Below are 20,464 nucleotides of genomic sequence, written 5' to 3' on the forward strand. Positions count from 1 at the left end.
AATAGGCACGGGCATGTAGTCTACCCGTGTAAGTCATGCTTCGATTCTGCCAAAGGGACATGGCCGTGGAACACGCCCGTGTGAGGAAGTCTAGGTCGTGTTGATTTCCCATGTGGGTCCATTTTGTCCGTTTTCGGCCCGTTTCTCACTCATTTTACTCTCCTATGCTCACCTAAGTATAAAACATGAAATTAAAGAATTAGGAGCATTGAATTCACCAAATCTAAGGAGAAACCATCCATAAATGTGCTAAGCATGGGATAAAAACATGTATAAATTACAGTTTATCAAGTGTTCAAACAAATTCTTTCAAATTTGGAAGCTATGGAGGTTCAGTATGATAAGAAAGATCTAGGGTTGTTTCTACTTTGTTCGTTGCCCCCGTCTTATTCAACCTTTAGAAATATGATTTTATATAGCCGCAAGTCTCTCACAGTTGAATAGGCTTATGATTCTTTGACCTTGTATGATAAGATGAAGCATCTTGTGGTTAAACCTGACTCTCAGGGAGAGGGTCTCATTATTCATGGGAGATAAGATTGGAATACTGATGATGATCATGGAAGGACGCAGGAACGAAATCCTCGCGGTAAATCTAAGGATAGATCGAAGTCTTCAAATAGAGATAAAACTTGTAACTTCTGTAAGAAGAAAGGGCATATTAAATCTGAGTGCTATAAGCTACAGAACAAGATTAAAAGGGAGGTTGCGAATAAAAAGGGAAAACAACTAGAAAATTCCGGTGAAGCTGATGTTGTAGAAGGCTATAGCGATGATGAACTTCTAGTCACTTCTATCAATAATTCTAAAGTGAGTGAGGAGTGGATACTTGATTCAGGCTACACCTTCCACCTGAGCCCCAATCGGGATTGGTTTACAACTTACGAAACAATGTCTGAAGGTGCTATTTTGATGGGAAATGATGTTTCGTGTAAAATCGCAGGTGTTGGAACAATTAAAGTTAAGATGTTTGATGGAATTGTCAAAACACTTAGTGGCGTACGACATGTTCTAGAATTGAAGAGAAATTTAATTTCGTTGAGTACTCTTGATTCAAAAGGGTATAGATACACAGCTGAAAGTGGGATTTTAAAGATTTCCAAAGGTACCCTTGTTGTGATGAAAGGGCAGAGAAAGACTGCCAAGTTATATATTTTGTAGGGTTCTACTGTTATTGGTGGTGTAGCTGTCGCTTTCTATTCCTTGTCAGAAGATGATATTACTAAACTTTGGCATATGTGCCTAGGGTATATGAGTGAGAATGACATGGTAGAATTGAGCAAAAAAGGACTTCTTAATGGGTAAAGAATTTGCAAACTGAAGTTCTGTTAGCACTATGTTTTTGGGAAGCAAAAAAGAGTTCGATTCACTAGAGGAATCCATAACATGAATAGAATGTTGGAGTATATTCATTCTGATCTGTGAGGGCCATCCAGAGTGCCTTCGAAAGGTAGAGCTAATTATATGCTAACTTTTATTTATTATTTTTCCAGAAAAGTTTGGGCATTCCTCCTGAAGTAGAAAAGATATGTGTTTTCCACATTTAAGTCTTGGAAAATTATGATTGAAAAATAGACAGCAACACAAATAAAATACCTTCACACAAAAAATGGCTTAGAGTTTTGTCCTGATGAGTTTAATAGACTGTGCAAGTCAGAAGGGATCGTGAGACACTTGACAGTTCACCACACTCCACAGTAAAATGGCATTGCGCATGCAAAATGAATGAACAAAATGATCATGGAGAAGGTTCGATGTATATTGTCAAATGCCAACTTACCAAAGTCGTTTTGGGCAAAAGCAGCCTTTACTGCATGTTTTTTGATCAACCGATCTCCATCCATTGCCATTGAGAAAAAGACTCCATAAGAGGTATGGTCTGGTAATCCTGCTAATTATTCTGAATTAAAGATCTTTGGTTGTCCTGCGTATGCCCATGTGATAATGGAAAATTGGAATCGAGATCCATTAAATGTGTTTTTCTTGGTTATAAAGCTGGTGTAAAAGGGTATAAGTTATGGTGTCCTGAAAATAGAAAAGTTGTGATTAGCAGAGATGTTGTTTTTTATGATACTTCTATGCTACCTAACTTATCTCTTAAAGACTCTTCCAATTAAAAAATCAAAAGTAGGTAGAGCATCAGATTAATACAGAGTCGACTATTCAAGCCAGTACAAAAATCGAGAATAGAGTTACTTCTTCACCACAATACTTTATCGCCAAAAATAGAACTAGAAGAGAAATTAATCCTCTAAAGAAATATACTGAGGCTAATCTAGTTGCTTATGCTTTAAATGTGGCTGAAGATATAGATGCAAACCAAGAGCCATCTAATTATTCTGAGGTAGTTAGCTGTCAAGACTAAAAAAAGTGGATGTTTGCTATGCAAGAGGAGATGGAATCACTCCACAAAAACAGAACATGGGATCTTGTAAAACTTCCTAAAGGCAAAAAGGTTGTTTGTTGTAAATGGGTGTTTAAAAAGAAAGAAGGGACTCTAGGAGTTGAAGAACCCAGATATAAAGTGTAACACCCCTAACCTGTATCCATCATCGGAATAGGGTTACGGAGCATTACTGGACTTAACAACTAAACAATCACAACTTCCCATACATTTTTCATATTCAATCATAATTTCCCTAATACGAGCCTACAAGGCCCAAATCATGCATTAGAATTGGTTCGAACTAAACTGGGTGTTTCTAAAAATTTTACAACACTTAGGAAAAATTTTCCCAACTTGGGAGAGCCACACGTCCGTGTGGGTAGGCCGTGTGGCTAGGACACGCTTGTGTCCTCAACCCGTATAACTCTCTGTTTATGACGTAAGCATTAATTAAAGGTCACACGGTCAAGTCACACGCTTGTGTGCTAGGCCATGTGGCGAATTTAATTTTCGCATTTAAGGTGCAGACTCCACACGGCCTGGGTACACATCCATGTCCTGAGGCCTTGTCTTCTACACGATTGGGACACACGGCCGTAACTCTGCCTGTGTGTTTACTACCATGCATATTGACTTGCAAAACTAGGGTGTAAGGAACACATGTCCGGACAACACGCCGGGGCTGACCGTATGTCACACACGGCCTAGACACATGCCCGTGTGTCTACCCGTGTAGACAACTTTGAGGCTATTTTCCAAGCCCTTTTCTCATCCTCACTAACACATGCACACCCTCATATACCAATGGTGAATATCATGGCATAAATGGTTTACTTAAACATCCATAGTTTAACTCATGCATGACAATTACATGCCAAAGTATACATATTTGGGTCTCTATAACTTACTAGAATCATTCAAAACATTTCCTTACTTTAAACCATGCTATAACCTAACCAAGTGACATCAATCATCCATCAAGCATAGATTCCATATTTTATCATTCATTGTCAACAACCAACTCATCACACACCTCAAAGGCTTCAGCACATCTCATGCATGCATCAATATCTAAGATTACAACCCAATAATCAATATGAGCCATACTTCATGGCCATATACAAAATGAATTAGTATACCAATATGGGCCATCACTTTGGCCAACCAATATGACACGTATAAAAATAATAATAAGTCCCCTATACATGCCATACTTAAATGTATTAAACCAAATAGACCCTAAAAGATTTGTTGATAGTGTGACTTGAGCTCTGACGTCTACGATCCCCGATCTAGCTTAGCAATGCTAAGAAAAAGGAAAAGAGAGAAGGGGTAAGAATAAAGCTTAGTAAGTTGTATGTAACTAATAAACAACATAGATCATACAATTTCATGAGTTAAAAATGCTACTAATTACCACTACATTTTCAATTTACACACAATGGACATAATAATAATTGATATTAATGTCATTGAACTACACGACTTATCTTACTCTTTCTTACTCATGCTAAATTTTCCATCACGGCTCAAATTCCATACTCATGAGGTTTACGTACATACCTGTACTACTTATAGCTTATTCATATTTCTCCATCTCTTAACTTTGATCTTGAAAGGCCCGTTGAACCACTTAGAATACGGGAGGATGTTTGGGACTGTTATACACCAAATAGGGTGCCACAGCCATGTCCCAAACATAGTCTTACATAGTACTGCACATTGATGCCATATCCCAGATATGGTCTTCTACGAAGTCTTGAATCGGTGTCGACGCCATGTCCCAGACATGGTCTTAAATGGGACCTTATATCGATGTCATGTCCCAAACATGATCTTATACGAAATCACTTATCGATGTCGAAGCCATATCCCTGATATGGTCTTACACGGGATTGCGTACCGATGCTGATGCCATGTCTCAAACATGGTCTTACACAGTATCTCATTAATCATGATATCATGACATCCAAATCCTAAGTATTCCTTAGGGTCACCTGAGATTTTTGAGATACAAAGCTATCATCAAATTATTATTGAATCATTTCAATTCAAATTCCATAAGGGCATTTACACATATTTCATACAACACCAAGCATTAAATACACGATAATGAAATTGTTGAATTACTTACACACAACTTACCTAGGTTCCAAAATATTGCTAACTTTACGTTTTAGTCCAAAACCTTGCTTTTCCCTTAGTTTAGGTCCGGACTCCATTTTCTTTATCTATAATATCAAATTTCACTTATTTAATTATCACATTGTTCAAATCAGTCCATAAATCATTCTTTGGAAAAATTACAATTTTGCCCCTAAACTTTCACATAATTACAATTTAGCTCCTAGGCTCGTAAAATGAAATGTGTTCATTTTCTTTGTTACCCAAGCCTAGACAAAATTATAACATGCTCATAAAAGCCCTCATTTCTCATTAAAACATATATCTTACTACTCATTTTGCATCTTTTACAAATAGGTCCTTTTTATGCATTTCCATAAAAAATCACTTAGCAAAAGATGTTAAACACACATCAAACTTTTATATTCCTCCATTAAACATCAAAATACATGCATGACACACATGGGTAAGTTTTTTAACATGAACCCTAGCTCAAAATAATGGTACAAATAACTAGATTGGTTGATGACAACTTCAAAAATGTAAAGAACATTAAAAACGGGGCTAGGATTGACTTACAATCAAGCTTGGAAAGTGAAGAAACCCTAGCTATGGAGAGCTTATTTTCGGCCCTAGATTGAAAAAGATGAGAAAATTTTTCTTTGATTTTTCCCTTTTTATTCTTTTAATTACCAAATGACTAAAATGTCCTTAAAGCCTTTCTTTCAAATTTTTCCTATGCATATCCATTTTTGTCCAAAATTATAGAAATTGGTCAAATTGCTAACTAGGACCTTCTAATTTATAAACTAAGGAAATTTAATCCTAAAAACTTCTAGAACACAAGTTTTGCATCTTATTCAATTTGGTCCCTAAAGTTCAATTGGACATTTTATGCATAGAATTTCTTCATGAAATTCTCACACAAGCATGCATACATATCATGGACCTCATAATAATCATAAAATAATTATTTTTATCTCATACTTTTGGTCTCGAAACCATTGTTCTAACTAGGCACTAATTTGAGATGTTACATAAAGCAAGGCTTGTTAGAAAGGGTTACAATCAAATTCCAGGAGTGGCCTTCACAGATGTGTTCTCCCCAGTTGTGAAGCATAGTTTGATTTGATCTTTGCTTGGTATTGTCGCCACGCATGATTTGGAGCTTGAGCAGTTAGATGTAAAAACTGTATTTTTGCATGGAGAACTTGAGGAGGATATTTACATGCAACAACCAGAGGGTTTTACAGTCTCAGAAAAAAAAGACTATGTTTGCTTGCTGAAAAAGTCAATTTACGATTTGAAACAGTCACCAAGACAGTGGTACAAGAGGTTTGATTCCTTTATGACTTCTCATGATTTCAAAAGAAGTAGTTTTGACAGTCGTATTTACTTTAAGAAAAACAATGATGGTTCTTTTGTGTATCTACTTCTTTATGTTGATGACATGTTGATAGTAGTAAAAAATAAAGGAGAGATAAGAAAGGTCAAAGGACAACTAAGTGAAGAATTTGAGATGAAAGATTTGGGATCAGCAAAGAAGATATTTGGTATGGAGATTCTCAGAGATAGAAAAGTAAGTAAATTGTACCTAAGTCAGAAGGGGTAGCCTGTTAGTACTCCTTTAGTAACCCATTTTAGACTTTCATTGGCTTTGTCTCCACAATCAGATAATAAGATTAAGTACATGTTACATGTTCCATGTAACAGCCCGATTTTAGCTAAATCAAAACAGTGGTGTCGGAACCACAAATTTGATGTCAGAAAAATTATTTTAATATTATTTTTTATTTTTACAGCATATGATTATATATGTGTGAAAATTTCATATGCTAATTTTATCATTTGAATGCTTAATTTGAGAAAAAGACTTAATCGCGTAAAATGAAAAAGTTGCATTCCACTTTGTAAAAGTGTTTAATTGCCATGGCTTGTTAATTGGGAGGTCCTTATGATGTTATTATGCCATTGACAAGGTTAATGGACTTTAATGGCCTTATATTATGTGTTTTAAGTGCTTTAAATAATGATAAAATAGTAATTAAATTATTAATGATATATATGATAAAACAAATGAAATTATCATCATTTTAGTTCATCCTAGCCGAAAATAAGAAGAAGGAGATGGTCATTTAGGGCTTTTGATATTTGACACACACTTGGCTTGATTGAGGTATGTATTTTGTTTGATTTTTGATAATTTCTACATTTTTGTGATCGTTGTTTTGAGTTCTAGCTAGCCCATGCTTCAATTTTTGAAAGTGTTGATGATTTTCAAAGTTTCCATTGATGAATTCTTGAGATTTATAATGTTTGATGATGAATTATGCAAGCTTGGTGTTTGATATACATGTTTAGTTAAGTGATTTTTTAATAAAAATACTTATTGTGGACTAAATTTTGAAATTTGAAAATATAGGGGTCTAAATGTGAAATAAATGGAATTAATGGACTGCTAAAGACCAAAGAAAAATTCAGTCTAACATGAGCATGTTGAAATTTTGTGTATTCTGAGTTGTTTTGAAATAAGGACTAAATTGAGGAAATGTGAAAAATTAGGGGCTAATGTGCAAAATGCCCATTTATGTGTTTTTGGAGTAAATTGAATGAATTGTTGATTAAATGGGTTAATTTTGAATACATATAGATCAATAAAGAAAGAACTCGGATTTAAATCGGGGAAAAGCAAAGGTTATCGAGTAATTGATCCGATTCGTCAATTCTGAGTATGAGGTAAGTTCGTACGTGATAAATGAAGTTACAATTATGTTTTTAATGCTTTAATAATGCATAAATTGTATATCTGTGACTACGATTGGGTACGATGATAAATCGACTATGTTTGGCACTTAGTGTGTGTTTTAAAATAGCTTCGGCTATAAATAGCACTTAGTGTGCGAATTGGAATAGCTTCGGTTATATGAGGCACTAAGTGTGCGATACTGAGATAACTTCAGTTTAATGTGATGGCACTAAGTGTGCGAATTCTTAGAGCATCGAATGACTTCTGAATGAATTAATGTATTGAACAAAGAGGTGAGAATGAAATAAATAAATACAGAAAAGTTCAGGTATGTATGATACCTATGTGGTAGTTGATACTATGTGTATGAAGCTTGATGAATTTGTATATACATGTTAAATGGTGGTGGATTAGAATTGAATGATGATATAAGAACTAATAAGTGTTTAGTAATTGATGTTTTGTATTATATGAACTGTTGAGTATATTTGGTATGAACTTACTAAGCTATGAAGCTTACTGTGTGATATTTGTCTTTGTTTTATAGAGTATCGAAGCTAGCTCAGACATCAGGGATCATCAGGAACCATCATCACACTATCGAATCAACTCGTTGGTACTTTTGAAGCTTTTTATATATCATATATGACATGTATAGACTAATGTCATTTTGGTATATTTGCTATAGTTGTGGATATAGTTAAATGAATGTTGATTTGGTTAGTTATCAATGTTTGATGAATGGAAAAATTTTGATGGATTTGGTATATTTGTATATGGAACTTAGTAGTTGGATTGGTTGATGATAGATAGCTTGTTATGTGTTTGGAATAGTATGTTTTGGTTGCTTATATATGTGTTGAAATTGTACAAATTTGGTTGCCATGTGTGCATGAGAAAAGGGTGGCAAAATTGGCTTTTCAAATGGCCTATTTTTGTCCACACGGGTAGAGACACGGGTGTGTGTCTCAGCCGTGTGCGACACACGGTTATGTTACATGGCCGTGTGTCCCCTGAGGTAGCCCTGCGAATTTAAGTCAGTTTCGAGCATGACTTAGACACACGGGCGTGTCTGATGACCGTATGAGGCACACAGCCTTGGCATATGGGCGTGTGTAGCCATTTCGAAGGGTACACGAGCTAGACACATGGGCGTGTGGTTGGCTGTGTGACCCAAGTCAGTAACCTCTCTAGTTTTCCCACGGCCAAAGCTCACGGGCGTGTCTCCGGCCGTGTGGTGCAAGTCAATATGTATGCTCTATTTTCACACTACCTAAGACACGAGCGTGTCTGGTAGTTGTGTGAGGCACACGGCCTGCTTACACGGGCGTCTGACATATGAATGTAAAATTTTTCTAAATGTTCGGAAATTTTTATATGTGATCGGTTTAGTTCTGAACCACTCTTAAGCATGTTTTAAGGTCTCGTAGAACCTTATAAGGGACAATGTGAATGTTTACGAATGGTTTTTGATAATGAATGTATAAATGTATGTGAATGGGATATATTATTTGGTAATGCCTCGTAACCTTATTCCGACTTTAGATATGGGTTAGGGGTGTTACATTCCATACTCTAGTGTAGCGGGATCTCTCATGTATGCTATGGTTTGTTCACGTCCAGATTTATTATATGCAGTTAGTGTAGTTAGCAAATACATGGTGAATCCTAGTAAAGAACATTGGAGAACAGTTCAATGGATTTTAAGATACTTATGAGGTACTACTGATGTTTGCTTACAATCTGGAAGAACTAGAGATGGAGTCATTGGGTATATTGATGCTAATTTTGCTGGAGACTTTAACAGAAGAAGATCTCTGATAGGTTATGTCTTTACAATCAGAGGTTGTGCAATAAGTTGGAAAGCCACTTTGCAAACTACAGTCGCTTTTTCTACCACTGAAGCTGAGTATATGGCGATTACTGAGGCTTGTAAAGAAGTTATTTAGTTGAAGGGACTCTTTAGTGAACTCAATGAAGACCTTCAAATCAGTACAGTATTTTGTGATAGTCAGAGTACAATCTTCCTTACAAAAGATCAAATGTTTCATGAGAGAACAAAACATATTGATATTTGGTATCATTTTATTCGTGATATTATTGCTCGTGGTGATATTGTTCTGAGCAAAATTAGTATTCATGAAAATGCTGCAGATATGATGACTAAGTCACTTCCTATAACCAAATTTAAGCATTTCTTAGACTTGGTTGGTGTTAATTGTTGAAGTTAAACCCTTAAGGGGTTTTATAAAAGAGGTGGAAAACTTGTTTGTTGAGAGTTCGCGATGAAGAACTTATTTATTAAGAATTCGTGTCAAGGTGGAAATTGTTAGAATTAAGTGACCTGAATCATTATTTAAATAAAATACAGTGATAAAATAAAATAAAAGTAAAATTTATATATAATTACACTTCTTTTATTTTATTTTAGAATAAGGTTTTTAAATCCTTATTAAATTCTATTTATTTTATATTAATTAGAATAAAGCATTTTAATCTTACTATACTTCTATTAAAATATAATATTACAAGCTTATAAATAAATATAATGTATTCCTCCTACAATAATTCGAATTCAACGATTTAAATTAACTTCTTTCTGCCCAATTTTTTTCCGCCTTTTAACCTCTCCTGTCAACTTTTTTAATCCTGAATGGGGTACAGAAATAAATTTTTTTTATTCACCAGTCTATTCCTTCAAAGACTGTAATAGGAAAAAGGTATCTTGAATGAATTGGAGAGATTTGCAATTTCCTGGCAAAAGTCACCCCTTTCCGGTGTCTATTCCCACAATTGTAGCCCCTCTCCCTCAACTCCTCCTCCATCTTGGAGCTCCCATTTCTCAAGCATGGCGGAAAGTAATCCGAGCCAGCAGCGGCCGGCAAGGCCTACCTGCATCGCCCCTGCCTTCACTTTCCTACAAATAATCCTATCTCATGCACCCAACACCACCCCTCTTCTCGCTTTCTTATTCATCTTTTTCGTTTCGGCCTTAACTCTCCTAATCCTCACTGCTCTCGCCCTCTCTGCCACCGTTCTCGGGTTCATCTTTTTTATGCCATTGGTTCTTTTTACTAGCCCCATTTGGCTCCCCGGATGCACCCTGCTCTTTCTCACCGCTGCCGGCTTCTTGTTGGCGTGCGGCTTCGGAGGCGCCGTCGCGGCTGGCTCCACTTGGATGTTCCGCTACTTTTGGGGCATGCACCCACCTGGGTCCAACCGGGTTGGTTCTGCACGAACCCGGATTTATGACACGGCTAGCCATGTCAAGGACTATGTTGGATACTTGCAAAGCAAGGTCAGGGATGTTGCTTCTGGTGCATGAGCAATGGATTTTCCCCTTCTTTTATTACTTAGATTTGTGATGGTGGTTTTGTGTGTTTGAGTAAAAAACAATGTTGTTGTTTTCAATTGAAATTTTTTTATAATGGATCGGATGTGTTGATTTGTAATATTTAAGATAGAAAGGTATTGCTTGGTTTCATCGAAAAGCTTACAAGACTGACTGAATTTTCAAAGTTCAGACTAACCCTTTTAGTGAGTAATGTTGAATTTTGATTAAATATGTATTTGATGTAATGCTGTAAGCAATTTACGTTGGCTCTGTTGCAAGATCATTTTAACTGGGCTTGTATGTAACTTGAAACCAGTGTTACATGCTGAAATCTTCATCCATATGCTGAATTGGTTGGCTTATTGGGATCAAAGACAATAGAGGAATTAAGAATGTGTTGGAATGTCCTAGAGACCAGACAAGGCTTTAATTGAGTGGTTGCACAGTTGTTTGGACTTGATTTGGCTGTTGGTCAAGGAAGATAAATGCAGGTTGCTCTTCTATGAATTACTTCAAAGTGGGTTGCAGTTCATAGAAAGCATCCCAGATAATGAAGCATTGTTTATAGTTATCCGGGAAACACATAGGAGGGGATTTGATGGCTATGCATATATGCCAAGACCTTCCTTACCCACTATTGGAACTCATCAGATTTTGTCGCAGACAAACTCCTAATGTTTCACTTGAAGCTGCGGCGAACTTGCAATATTCACCAATTACACATCCATGTTTGCTTGGAGAACTACTACATGGAGAGGTGATGACTATTTAAACTTACAAGTGCTCCTAATAATATTTAAAATATAGTATACTGTTATTAAACTGAAACTGTCTCAAGTTCCCTTTTGTTCTTTTCAGTATCTTCATGAAAGAGAAATAGTACATAAAATTGTTTGGCATGTAATAGCGTGATCCAATGTTGTGTTTTGGGGGCTTTTACTTTGTTTCCTAATCAGAATGAAGGTCAATGATGGCAATGGTGTCTCTTATTTGAAAGAAATATGCTCTTTAATATCTGGTTAAAGGTCTTATTGGTTTCTTTATATGAGGTTGGCATGCATTAATAGTTTCCTTCCTTCGTGTAGGATGTTGCAGCTTCTATCCAGCTCCAGCAGGGTATTTTAGAATGAGAGAGAGCTTTACGTTGTATAAGGAATGCTATTCACTCTACAACTACTCATTGGTGGAAAGGTCTCCTTGTTGGCCCCAAGTACTCCTGCTGTTGTTTTTACATCTGATATGATTTGTGAGGCAACAATTGACAGAATTGTTGAGCTGCTGGAGTTGAAAATTTCAGGCAATAAATTCGTCCATATATTTATTCAGTTATTTATTTTCTTAATTTCGACTTTTCTAGGTAGGAGCGCTTGTCCTAATTATCCCCAAATTATCATTCTTGATTTTATAAGCAGTTTCCAAAAACTTGTGCATTGGGAGTTGCAGAAAGGGAAGGAAATAGGTAAATGGCGGAAACGAGTGATTGCAAAGGTACACAACGTGCGCATGGTATTATAGAGTTGAATAACTTTCATATATATTTGGTGAAACTAAAGTCAACTGCGTCCTGCAAACACTGTTTATGCGTTTGGATTTCTTGGTCACTGTTGCAACCAACTCACCATTAACATAGTAACATTGACATGTTGGATCTTCTAAGTGTGCCTATAAATATTAACAACCGCCTCATCCATACTGTAAATATAGCACATCATTTTTGTGGTTCTGGTTTTATTTTAGGGGAATATGCTTGCTTGATGGATTATATGAGATTAGTTAGTAAGACGGGTTGTTGGATATACTTATAGAGTGCCATTTTTTTAATTAGAGAAAGGGAATAGGGAATGTTTAGAGGTCTGGCGCCAATTAAAGACTTGATAACAAGTCATTTTCCACTCAACCCGTAGTAGTTCAATCCACTTCTGGTAGATTTTCTCTTCAGTAGAAAGACGAACTAATGCATGGATGATTTTTATCCTAGTTGTGAAAGTTTGTTCCAAAGCTAAACCCTAATTTGGACGAGGCATTTCACTGATCATACCTAAAAAGAATTTCATTCAAATTCCAAGAATTTTGACAATTCCGAGTTATTAGGTGCAGGGACATAAAATACCATTTAAGTTTTGTATGTATAAGAAATTTAACATCATGAATCGAGATTGTTTATAGTCAAAGGCTTGCGTTTAACCCCTTTTTGTGGAATATGCAGTTGATATTTTTATACAAATTTTGGGTAGGGTTCAATGTTTTATTTACTAGAAAATGCTTGTGCTTCGTAAAATCTGATCCATTTACACGAGTAAAAAACTAAAGTGATTTTACATTCTGCGTATTTCTTTCTATGATTAATATTTTAACGATTTAATCACTAATTTTATAGATATTTGTATTTATCATTCATGTTTGATCTGATATTTTATCATATTGATCTAAAATAGTAATACTATTTATTAAGCGGTCGAAAGTTTATTATATAAATCAAGTAATTGGAAATTTTAATGGGCAAACTATAAAATTAGTCACTCAATTATGTTTTTAGTTCTATTTTGTCATCTAATTATTAATTGTTTTTTAGTCACTCAACATTTTGAAATCATATATTTTAATCTTTTTTATTAGTTGCCATTAGTTTAGTGACGTGGGCCTTTTCTATTGACCTAATAATAATTTAGTTTTTCAATATTTACATATTCTATCAATTAGATCATAAATTTAAATTTTTAATAAATTTAACCTTTGATGTTTACAAAATATTATTTTAGTTCCAATTTTAAAAATTCAATAACTTTAGCATTCAATATTTATAAAATTTGTCAATTTAGTTTTAGTTCTAAAGAATTCAAAAAGAAAAGGAAAATATTTAAAAAGTTCAGATGAAAATTATAAAAGTGATTTAAAAATCTAAAAAGCACACATAAATTATAAATAAAAATCAAAATATATGTATTAAAAATAAAAAAATACAAAAAGAAATCAAATGATCAAAAGAAGAACAGGAAAAAGATTAATGAGCATTAGAGAGAGATTAGTTGGGCATCTCATTAGACATGGAATTGACAAAATTACCTCTCTTGGTTTAATTTAGCTTATATTTCAATTCCTAATCTAGATTTTTGGGGAGTTTTTGGGTTTTTGGTAATTTGACCAACCTACTTGGATTACTTAAGTTTGCAAGTTATTGGTGGCAAGTTGGAAAAAAAGAAAAAAAGAAAAACAAAGCACAAAAAAAACCCTTACCAAGATTTTTCATTTCATGAAATAGTTCATATTGCATTTTTTTTCTACTCGAAAATTAAGGTTTTGTATATTTTTAAAATAAGATTTTTTTTTCCAAAATAATGGTTTTTTAATAATCTAAAAAATTACTAATTTTTTACTTACTGATAAAATAAATCCTCAAAACTTTTTTAAAAAATCAGTTAAACTCTTCCGACCTTCTTGATTCGATTGAGCCTTAAACTGACAAAATTGGTTAAATAGATCCTTTTATTGACATTGACCGTTAGTACTCAATATTGATGTGGCATCTGTTAATGGTCACACCAGCATGACCATTAAATACTAACAATCAACGTTAGTTAAAGGGTCTATTTGGTCAGCTTTTGTAATTCAAAGGCTTAATTGTATGTAAAAAGTTTGAAGAGGCTTAATTGATTTTTTTAAAAAGATAAATGGCTTGTAATACCATTAAGCATTAATGTTTTGGGAGGAATTTAATTAAATAATATGCTATTAATTTAAAATATGAGACTAAGTTGGATTTAAGTCAACTTGTTTTTTTATAATATTCACGATGGTGGCATCAATTTAAAATAAGCATAATATGAATAATATTAAATGCTCTTCTAAATTTAGTGGGTTTTGGAGGTACGCTAAGGAATATTTTGAAAAAAAATTAACTATTTTTCCTTTTTTGAATTATTTAGATTACAACTAAATTGTTTTTTTTTACATTAGAGGGTTAACATTATTATTAGGCCAATAAAAAAAGACCTACCTCAACTTTCCGTCACTTATCTAAAGACAACTAATGAGCGTGATTAAAATATTTGATTTTGAAAAATTGAGTGACGAAATCTATTAAATTAATAGTTGTGTAATCGACTATTTTATAGTTAGCTTATTTTTAATTTACATCAAATTTAACATACATTATTTATATAAATAAAATATAAAATATGAGGTTAAATTGTTAAAATGCTAATTATAAAAAAATGTAAAACTAAGTGGATTATTTTTTTTTTAATATTACACTTGCTAAATTATGTCATATATAATGATATAATTCTTAAATAAATTTAAAGTTAAAATTGTGCAAAATACGGATGAAATTTAAACATGAACAAACATTAAAAATAATTAAATATATATATAAAAACACAACATAAATATAAAAATGTTAAAATATTTGTAAAGTAAAGGTTAATATGCTAAAAAGTCCTTTAAACTACTACACTTTATTTAAATAAGTCCTTATAGTATTTTTATAGTTAAATAAGTCCTATAATTTTTACTCTTGAAAGTTTTATATTTTAATATTAAAGTAAAATTATTTTAAAAATTTAAATTAATTTACATTTAATGCTGACGAGAAAGAAAATAAAATAATATTTTTAAAATTTCTTGAAAATACTTATATATATAATTAATTAATTACTCTTTTGAAAATTATGATTACTCTTTTAAATTCTATGTTGGTAGTAAGGTGTATATAATTTTATTGACTTGAAATCACAGACTTTTATTGGTAAAATTCTTAAATTAGGGCTTATTTACTACAAAAATAATTTATGGGCTTGTTTAAATAAAGTGTAATAGTTTAAGGGTTATTTTAGTATATTAGCCTAAAATAGTTTTTTGTACAATGCTTAGACCTACTTATAATCTCTCTTAAACCTTTAAATAAGATGATAAAATAAATTATTAATATATAAACAAATTATTTAAATTTATAAATGAGAAATATAATAAAAAGTCAAACACTAACACCTAATTTTTCTAAATTGAGTTATTATGATAAATTAAAGACAATATTAATAAATAAATTATTTTTAAATTGAATCATAATGATAATAAATTATGTAAAATACCTACGTGACATGAAAAGTAGCAGAAACATATCAAAACGAATAAAAAGATTTATGCTCCTCATGATTGAAAAAAATTTAAAAATATTTTCTGTATTAAAATTCTAAATTAAGATAGCTTTTGAGATTAGTCGCAGATACTTAAAGATTTTCTTTTCTTGGTTACTTTCATTAATCATTAAGATTGAGGGTTCAAAATTGATAAATTTATGGAGATAATGGTGGGAAACTCATAATTTAGAAATATAATAATATTAGGGAAATTATTTGATAAAATATTTTTAAATTTTTAAATTTTAAATTTTAAAAGCAGGTTAAGAGTTGACAATTATCTTTTAATAGTATAGTAAAAGGGTTAGTATTTTGTCCACTGTAAGTGCAGTTTTTTAACTTCTTAAGTAGGGTTGAACACATTATATGTGTCTGTTTTAATTTATTTTTAACTTTTTTAATATTTTCCCAAGACACATGATAACATTTTGCCCCTGCTTGAAATAGTAATAAAATAAATATTTTTTTAAAAAAGAGATACATGTCAATTTTTCAAGACTATTGTGGAATAAAAAAAAAGTACACTGCTAGTAGACTTGCTCATGAGTCAGCCACTAGCATGAAAAATGAAAGAGTTTGGACAAAAATACGAGGCTCAAAAAATGAGTTTAGGTAAAATTTAAGGTTCGTTTTCTATATGGATTAGGCATTGGACAAGACTTTTTAGCCCAAGCTTGACCCAAATATATTAAATTATAAAAATAAATATATTAATTATATAGGTTAATCATTAATCCAATGGCAATTAAACATATTACTCAAAATCTAAAAAAAACATACACAACTAAATAGCCCAACTCAAAATATAAAACTTTAAAAATTATATTTAATACAATAAAACATTTATTACATTTATTTGTGTTTTTAATATAATAAAACATATATTATATTTATAGTAGTGTTTAAAATATAAATACTTTTTAATGCGTTAGAAAATTTTTATTTTAACTTTTTTAGTGTATTTAGTGTATTATATATATATTTTAAATTTTTTTAAATAAAATCTAATCTAAAAAAAATATAAATGGACTGGATCGAATCCGAACTTAAAAATTTTAATCTAAATACTTTGCATGAACCTAACCCAACTTATAAACACATCTAACTATTATTCTACCAAAAACTAACCCATAACATTAATGGTTACAAATCCATCATACAACAACGGCGAGCAGCTGCAACATACAACATCGTGGGAAGCACGTAACTAATGACTAGGATTGCATTTATTTATTTTTTCTTTTAATTTCTTTTTTTTTTAAATTAATATCTCAGTATAACCTATAGTAGGTGTTGTTAAGTGCCATTTGATCTGTCGTAATTTGGTGTAGCAGATTAAACTAGTTTTTGCACTTTAGGAGCTTGAACATGAGCATTTTAGTTAAGTTTTAATTAGTTAAGTTAATAAAATGTGTAATTTGAGTCTTTTATTGACCTTAGGGACCGAATGAGGCATAAAGATGAGCTAATATACTTTGTGAATGTGCAGGAGACCATTAGAAGACGTATTAACTAGATACTGATCACTAGGTTGCAACACAGAGCATTGGATGTTGCAACATAGGGGCAGAATAGAATAATTCTAAGTTTGTCTTCAATGTCGCGACACAGAATGACGATGTTGCGACATACCCCTGAAGATACCCTAAAAAAGAGTATACTGCCCTCGATGTCGCGACACAGAACTTGATGTGTCGTGACATCGTCTCTGTATAGGAAATTAATACGAGCTAGGGACATTTTGGTCTGTACAATCCAACTTTAAGCTCGAGAATGTCATTTGACCTAGAATTAAGGACGACAGCCATTCTAAGTCTATAGATATGCTTAGCCAACACATGTTGTGGACACCTTTTTCTATTGTATAATTTTCTCTTTAATTTTAGCATTTAGTTTTCCCTCTTTTTTAGGTTTTAGATTTTGTTGTCGTTCTTGTTATTTACTTTTGCAAAGAAATTAGATTCTTGAATTATTATCAAGCTCTGTGAGGATTTTGCACTTAATCTCAATACAAGTCAGACTTACTCTAAACTCTATTCTTCAAATTGTTCTTTATATTCATTCTTCCATTAAAGTTTATATTGTTTACTAGATCCACGAGGAACTAATTCTCCCATGAAAGATTAGTAAGTGGAGGTATGAATAATTAACTATTTTGTAGGCATTTCTTAACGAATCAGCTGTTAGGAAAGGAATAATCTAAACCCCAGGCCTAACAACCCTAGGAAGTCATCAATGTAGGAATTAACCCAAATTTGGTATTGCCTATCTGTTAAGCCTAATCTGTAAACACCTAAGCTCTGAACTGGTCTAGATTGTGAGGTTGGAAGGTAAGTAATTCTTGCTGACTCAATATTCAGTGGATGAATCGGAAGATCCCGTTGGGGTATTGACTTGTTGATTGAACAGAAACCTCTAGACGACAGTTGATTTTGATTACCAAAGTAACCTAATCACCCATGCCCATATTTGATTTATATTCGATTATTTGATTCCTTGTTTTTCATTTATTTACTTTTATTTACTTTCTTATTATTTTTATTATAAGTTATCCAACCAAACCCATGTTTTAATTCTTCGTACTATAATTTGATTAGAGTAGTAGTTAAATCTATTTATGCTTAGATTAGAATTAATTTAGTGCTTGCCTCTCTTGGGTACAATCCTTGAAGCACTTACCTACTCCATTGTAACTATATTACAACATGATCCGTATACGTACAGATACTGCTTTTTCACATCTTTTGTACAGAATTTCTACTCTAGACGTTGGTACGTTTGAGGCTGGTCAAGTTGTTGGTGCCATTGCCAAGGAGACAATGTCACGATATTAATTTTAATTTTTTATATTAATAGAATAATTAGGAAATTTTTAGGTTATAGATACAAAATTTAAAGTCTTAGGTTGCTAACATTCCATTATTTCTTTTTAGCTTCCAAATCCGGGAAGTATGATGCAACCGCTAGGGACCTTTTTTTATATGGACTGGTTGTGATCTAGTATTACTTGTCCCACTATTTATAGTTCGAACTTTGAGCTAAATCCTTTTTTACTATTGTGGATTGCTAACAACGTCACATTTAATGATCCTAAAATAGAGGATCCTATAGTCTTTTAACGACAATTCGAATATATATGCAGTACTGTCACTTACACTGGAGTACCACTAGACACTATCAAACTATTTCTAATTCTGTTCACATTGGACAAAAAAGTAAAAGCCTGGTTAGATGCACTCTCACCTGATACTATTGCTACTCAAATTGATTTTGTGCAACTATTTCTTCGTCAGGTTCTCCTCGTGACTCAAGTACTTAGTGTTTATGTGAAGTTATTTCAATTCAAACAATACATGATTGAAACATTAGGACAAGTTTAGGAAAGATTTAAAACCATCATTAGGTCAGTGCTAGGTGAAGGCTTACATTTTTGAATTCAAATTCAGCATTTTTATGATGGATTGAATAATAAGAACAGACGAAAATTTTATATCATGATTGGAGGAATCATCTGGAAGAAAATCGAGAAGGAAGTAATGAAAATATTAGAGAGATTCAATAAAAATAAATCTTCCTAGGGAATATATCGAGGATTAGAAGTATGGCAGAAAAAGTGCAATAAATTGGAAACCAGTAAAACAGAGTTAGCCGATCACAAATATGAATCAGAGGAAGAAAAATGGGATGATAGTGAACAAGTGAATGCTTAGACAGTGATTCAGCTAGATTGGTGGCAACAAAGTAAAAGACAAACAGAACAAATTACTTTAAGCACAACAAAAATGATACCGTCCATTATTAAACCTCCAGAATTAGATTTAAAACCATTTTTGGAGCACTTAAAATACAGATATCTGAGAGAGAAAAATACATTACCAGTAATTGTACCGGGCTTAGTTCAGAACAAGAAGAGGCTCTATTAAGTGTTTTAAAGACACACAAAAAAAGATATAGGATGGACAATCACTAATATTAAGGGAATTAATCCTATATTATGTCAACATAAGATTAGATTAGAATAAGGAAAAAAACCAGTTGTGGATGCACAACGCCGACTTAATCCCGCTATTAAGGAAGTGGTAAAAAAGAATTACTTAAGTGGTTAAATGTAGGAATTGTTTACTCTATTTCCTATAGTGAATGGGTTAGTCCTATACAGTGTGTACCAAAGAAAGGTGGGCTACTAGTGGTTGAAAATGATACCAAAGAAAGGTGGGCTACTAGTGGTTGAAAATGATAAGAATGAATTAATTCCAACAAGAACAGTTACTGTTTGGAGAGTATGCATTGATTATCGAAAGCTAAATGATGTAACAAAAAAAGATCATTTTCCACTTCCATTTATTGATCAAATACTTGATAGGCTAAGAGGAAAACATTATTATTATTTCCTTGATGGATATTTAGGACATCATTAAATCCCAATACATCCAGATGACCAAGAGAAAACTACTTTCATATGTCCATTTGGTACTTACACTTTCAGACGAATGCCATTTAGGCTTTGTAATGCCCCGACAACCTCTATGAGATGTATGACGACTATTTTTACTGACATGCTAGAAGAAGGCTTGGATGTATTTATGGATGATTTCTCAGTATAAGGAGATTCATTTCAAGAATTTTGGAAAATCTTAAAAAGTCTTGCAGAGATGCGAGAAACCAACCTTTATGAGATGTATGACGGCTATTTTTGCTGACATGTTAGAAGAAGGCTTGGATGTATTTATGGATGATTT

General features: G+C 32.8%; 1 protein-coding gene across 1 annotated transcript; it reads left to right on the forward strand.

The window, feature by feature from the left end:
* Positions 1-9,851: 9,851 nt before the first annotated feature.
* LOC108463996 (oleosin-like) lies at positions 9,852-10,747 on the forward strand. The gene has a single exon (XM_017764044.2). The coding sequence runs from the start codon at positions 10,105-10,107 to the stop codon at positions 10,579-10,581; it is 477 nt and encodes a 158-aa protein (XP_017619533.1). The 5' UTR covers positions 9,852-10,104; the 3' UTR covers positions 10,582-10,747.
* The last annotated feature ends 9,717 nt before the right edge of the window (positions 10,748-20,464 follow it).

Source organism: Gossypium arboreum, chromosome 2 (assembly GCF_025698485.1).
Source record: "Gossypium arboreum isolate Shixiya-1 chromosome 2, ASM2569848v2, whole genome shotgun sequence".
Lineage (NCBI taxonomy): Eukaryota > Viridiplantae > Streptophyta > Magnoliopsida > Malvales > Malvaceae > Gossypium > Gossypium arboreum.

Excerpts from the sequence above, each read along its gene's own strand:
- LOC108463996 (XM_017764044.2), top strand. The coding sequence starts at position 10,105 with ATGGCGGAAAGTAATCCGAGCCAGCAGCGGCCGGCAAGGCCTACCTGC.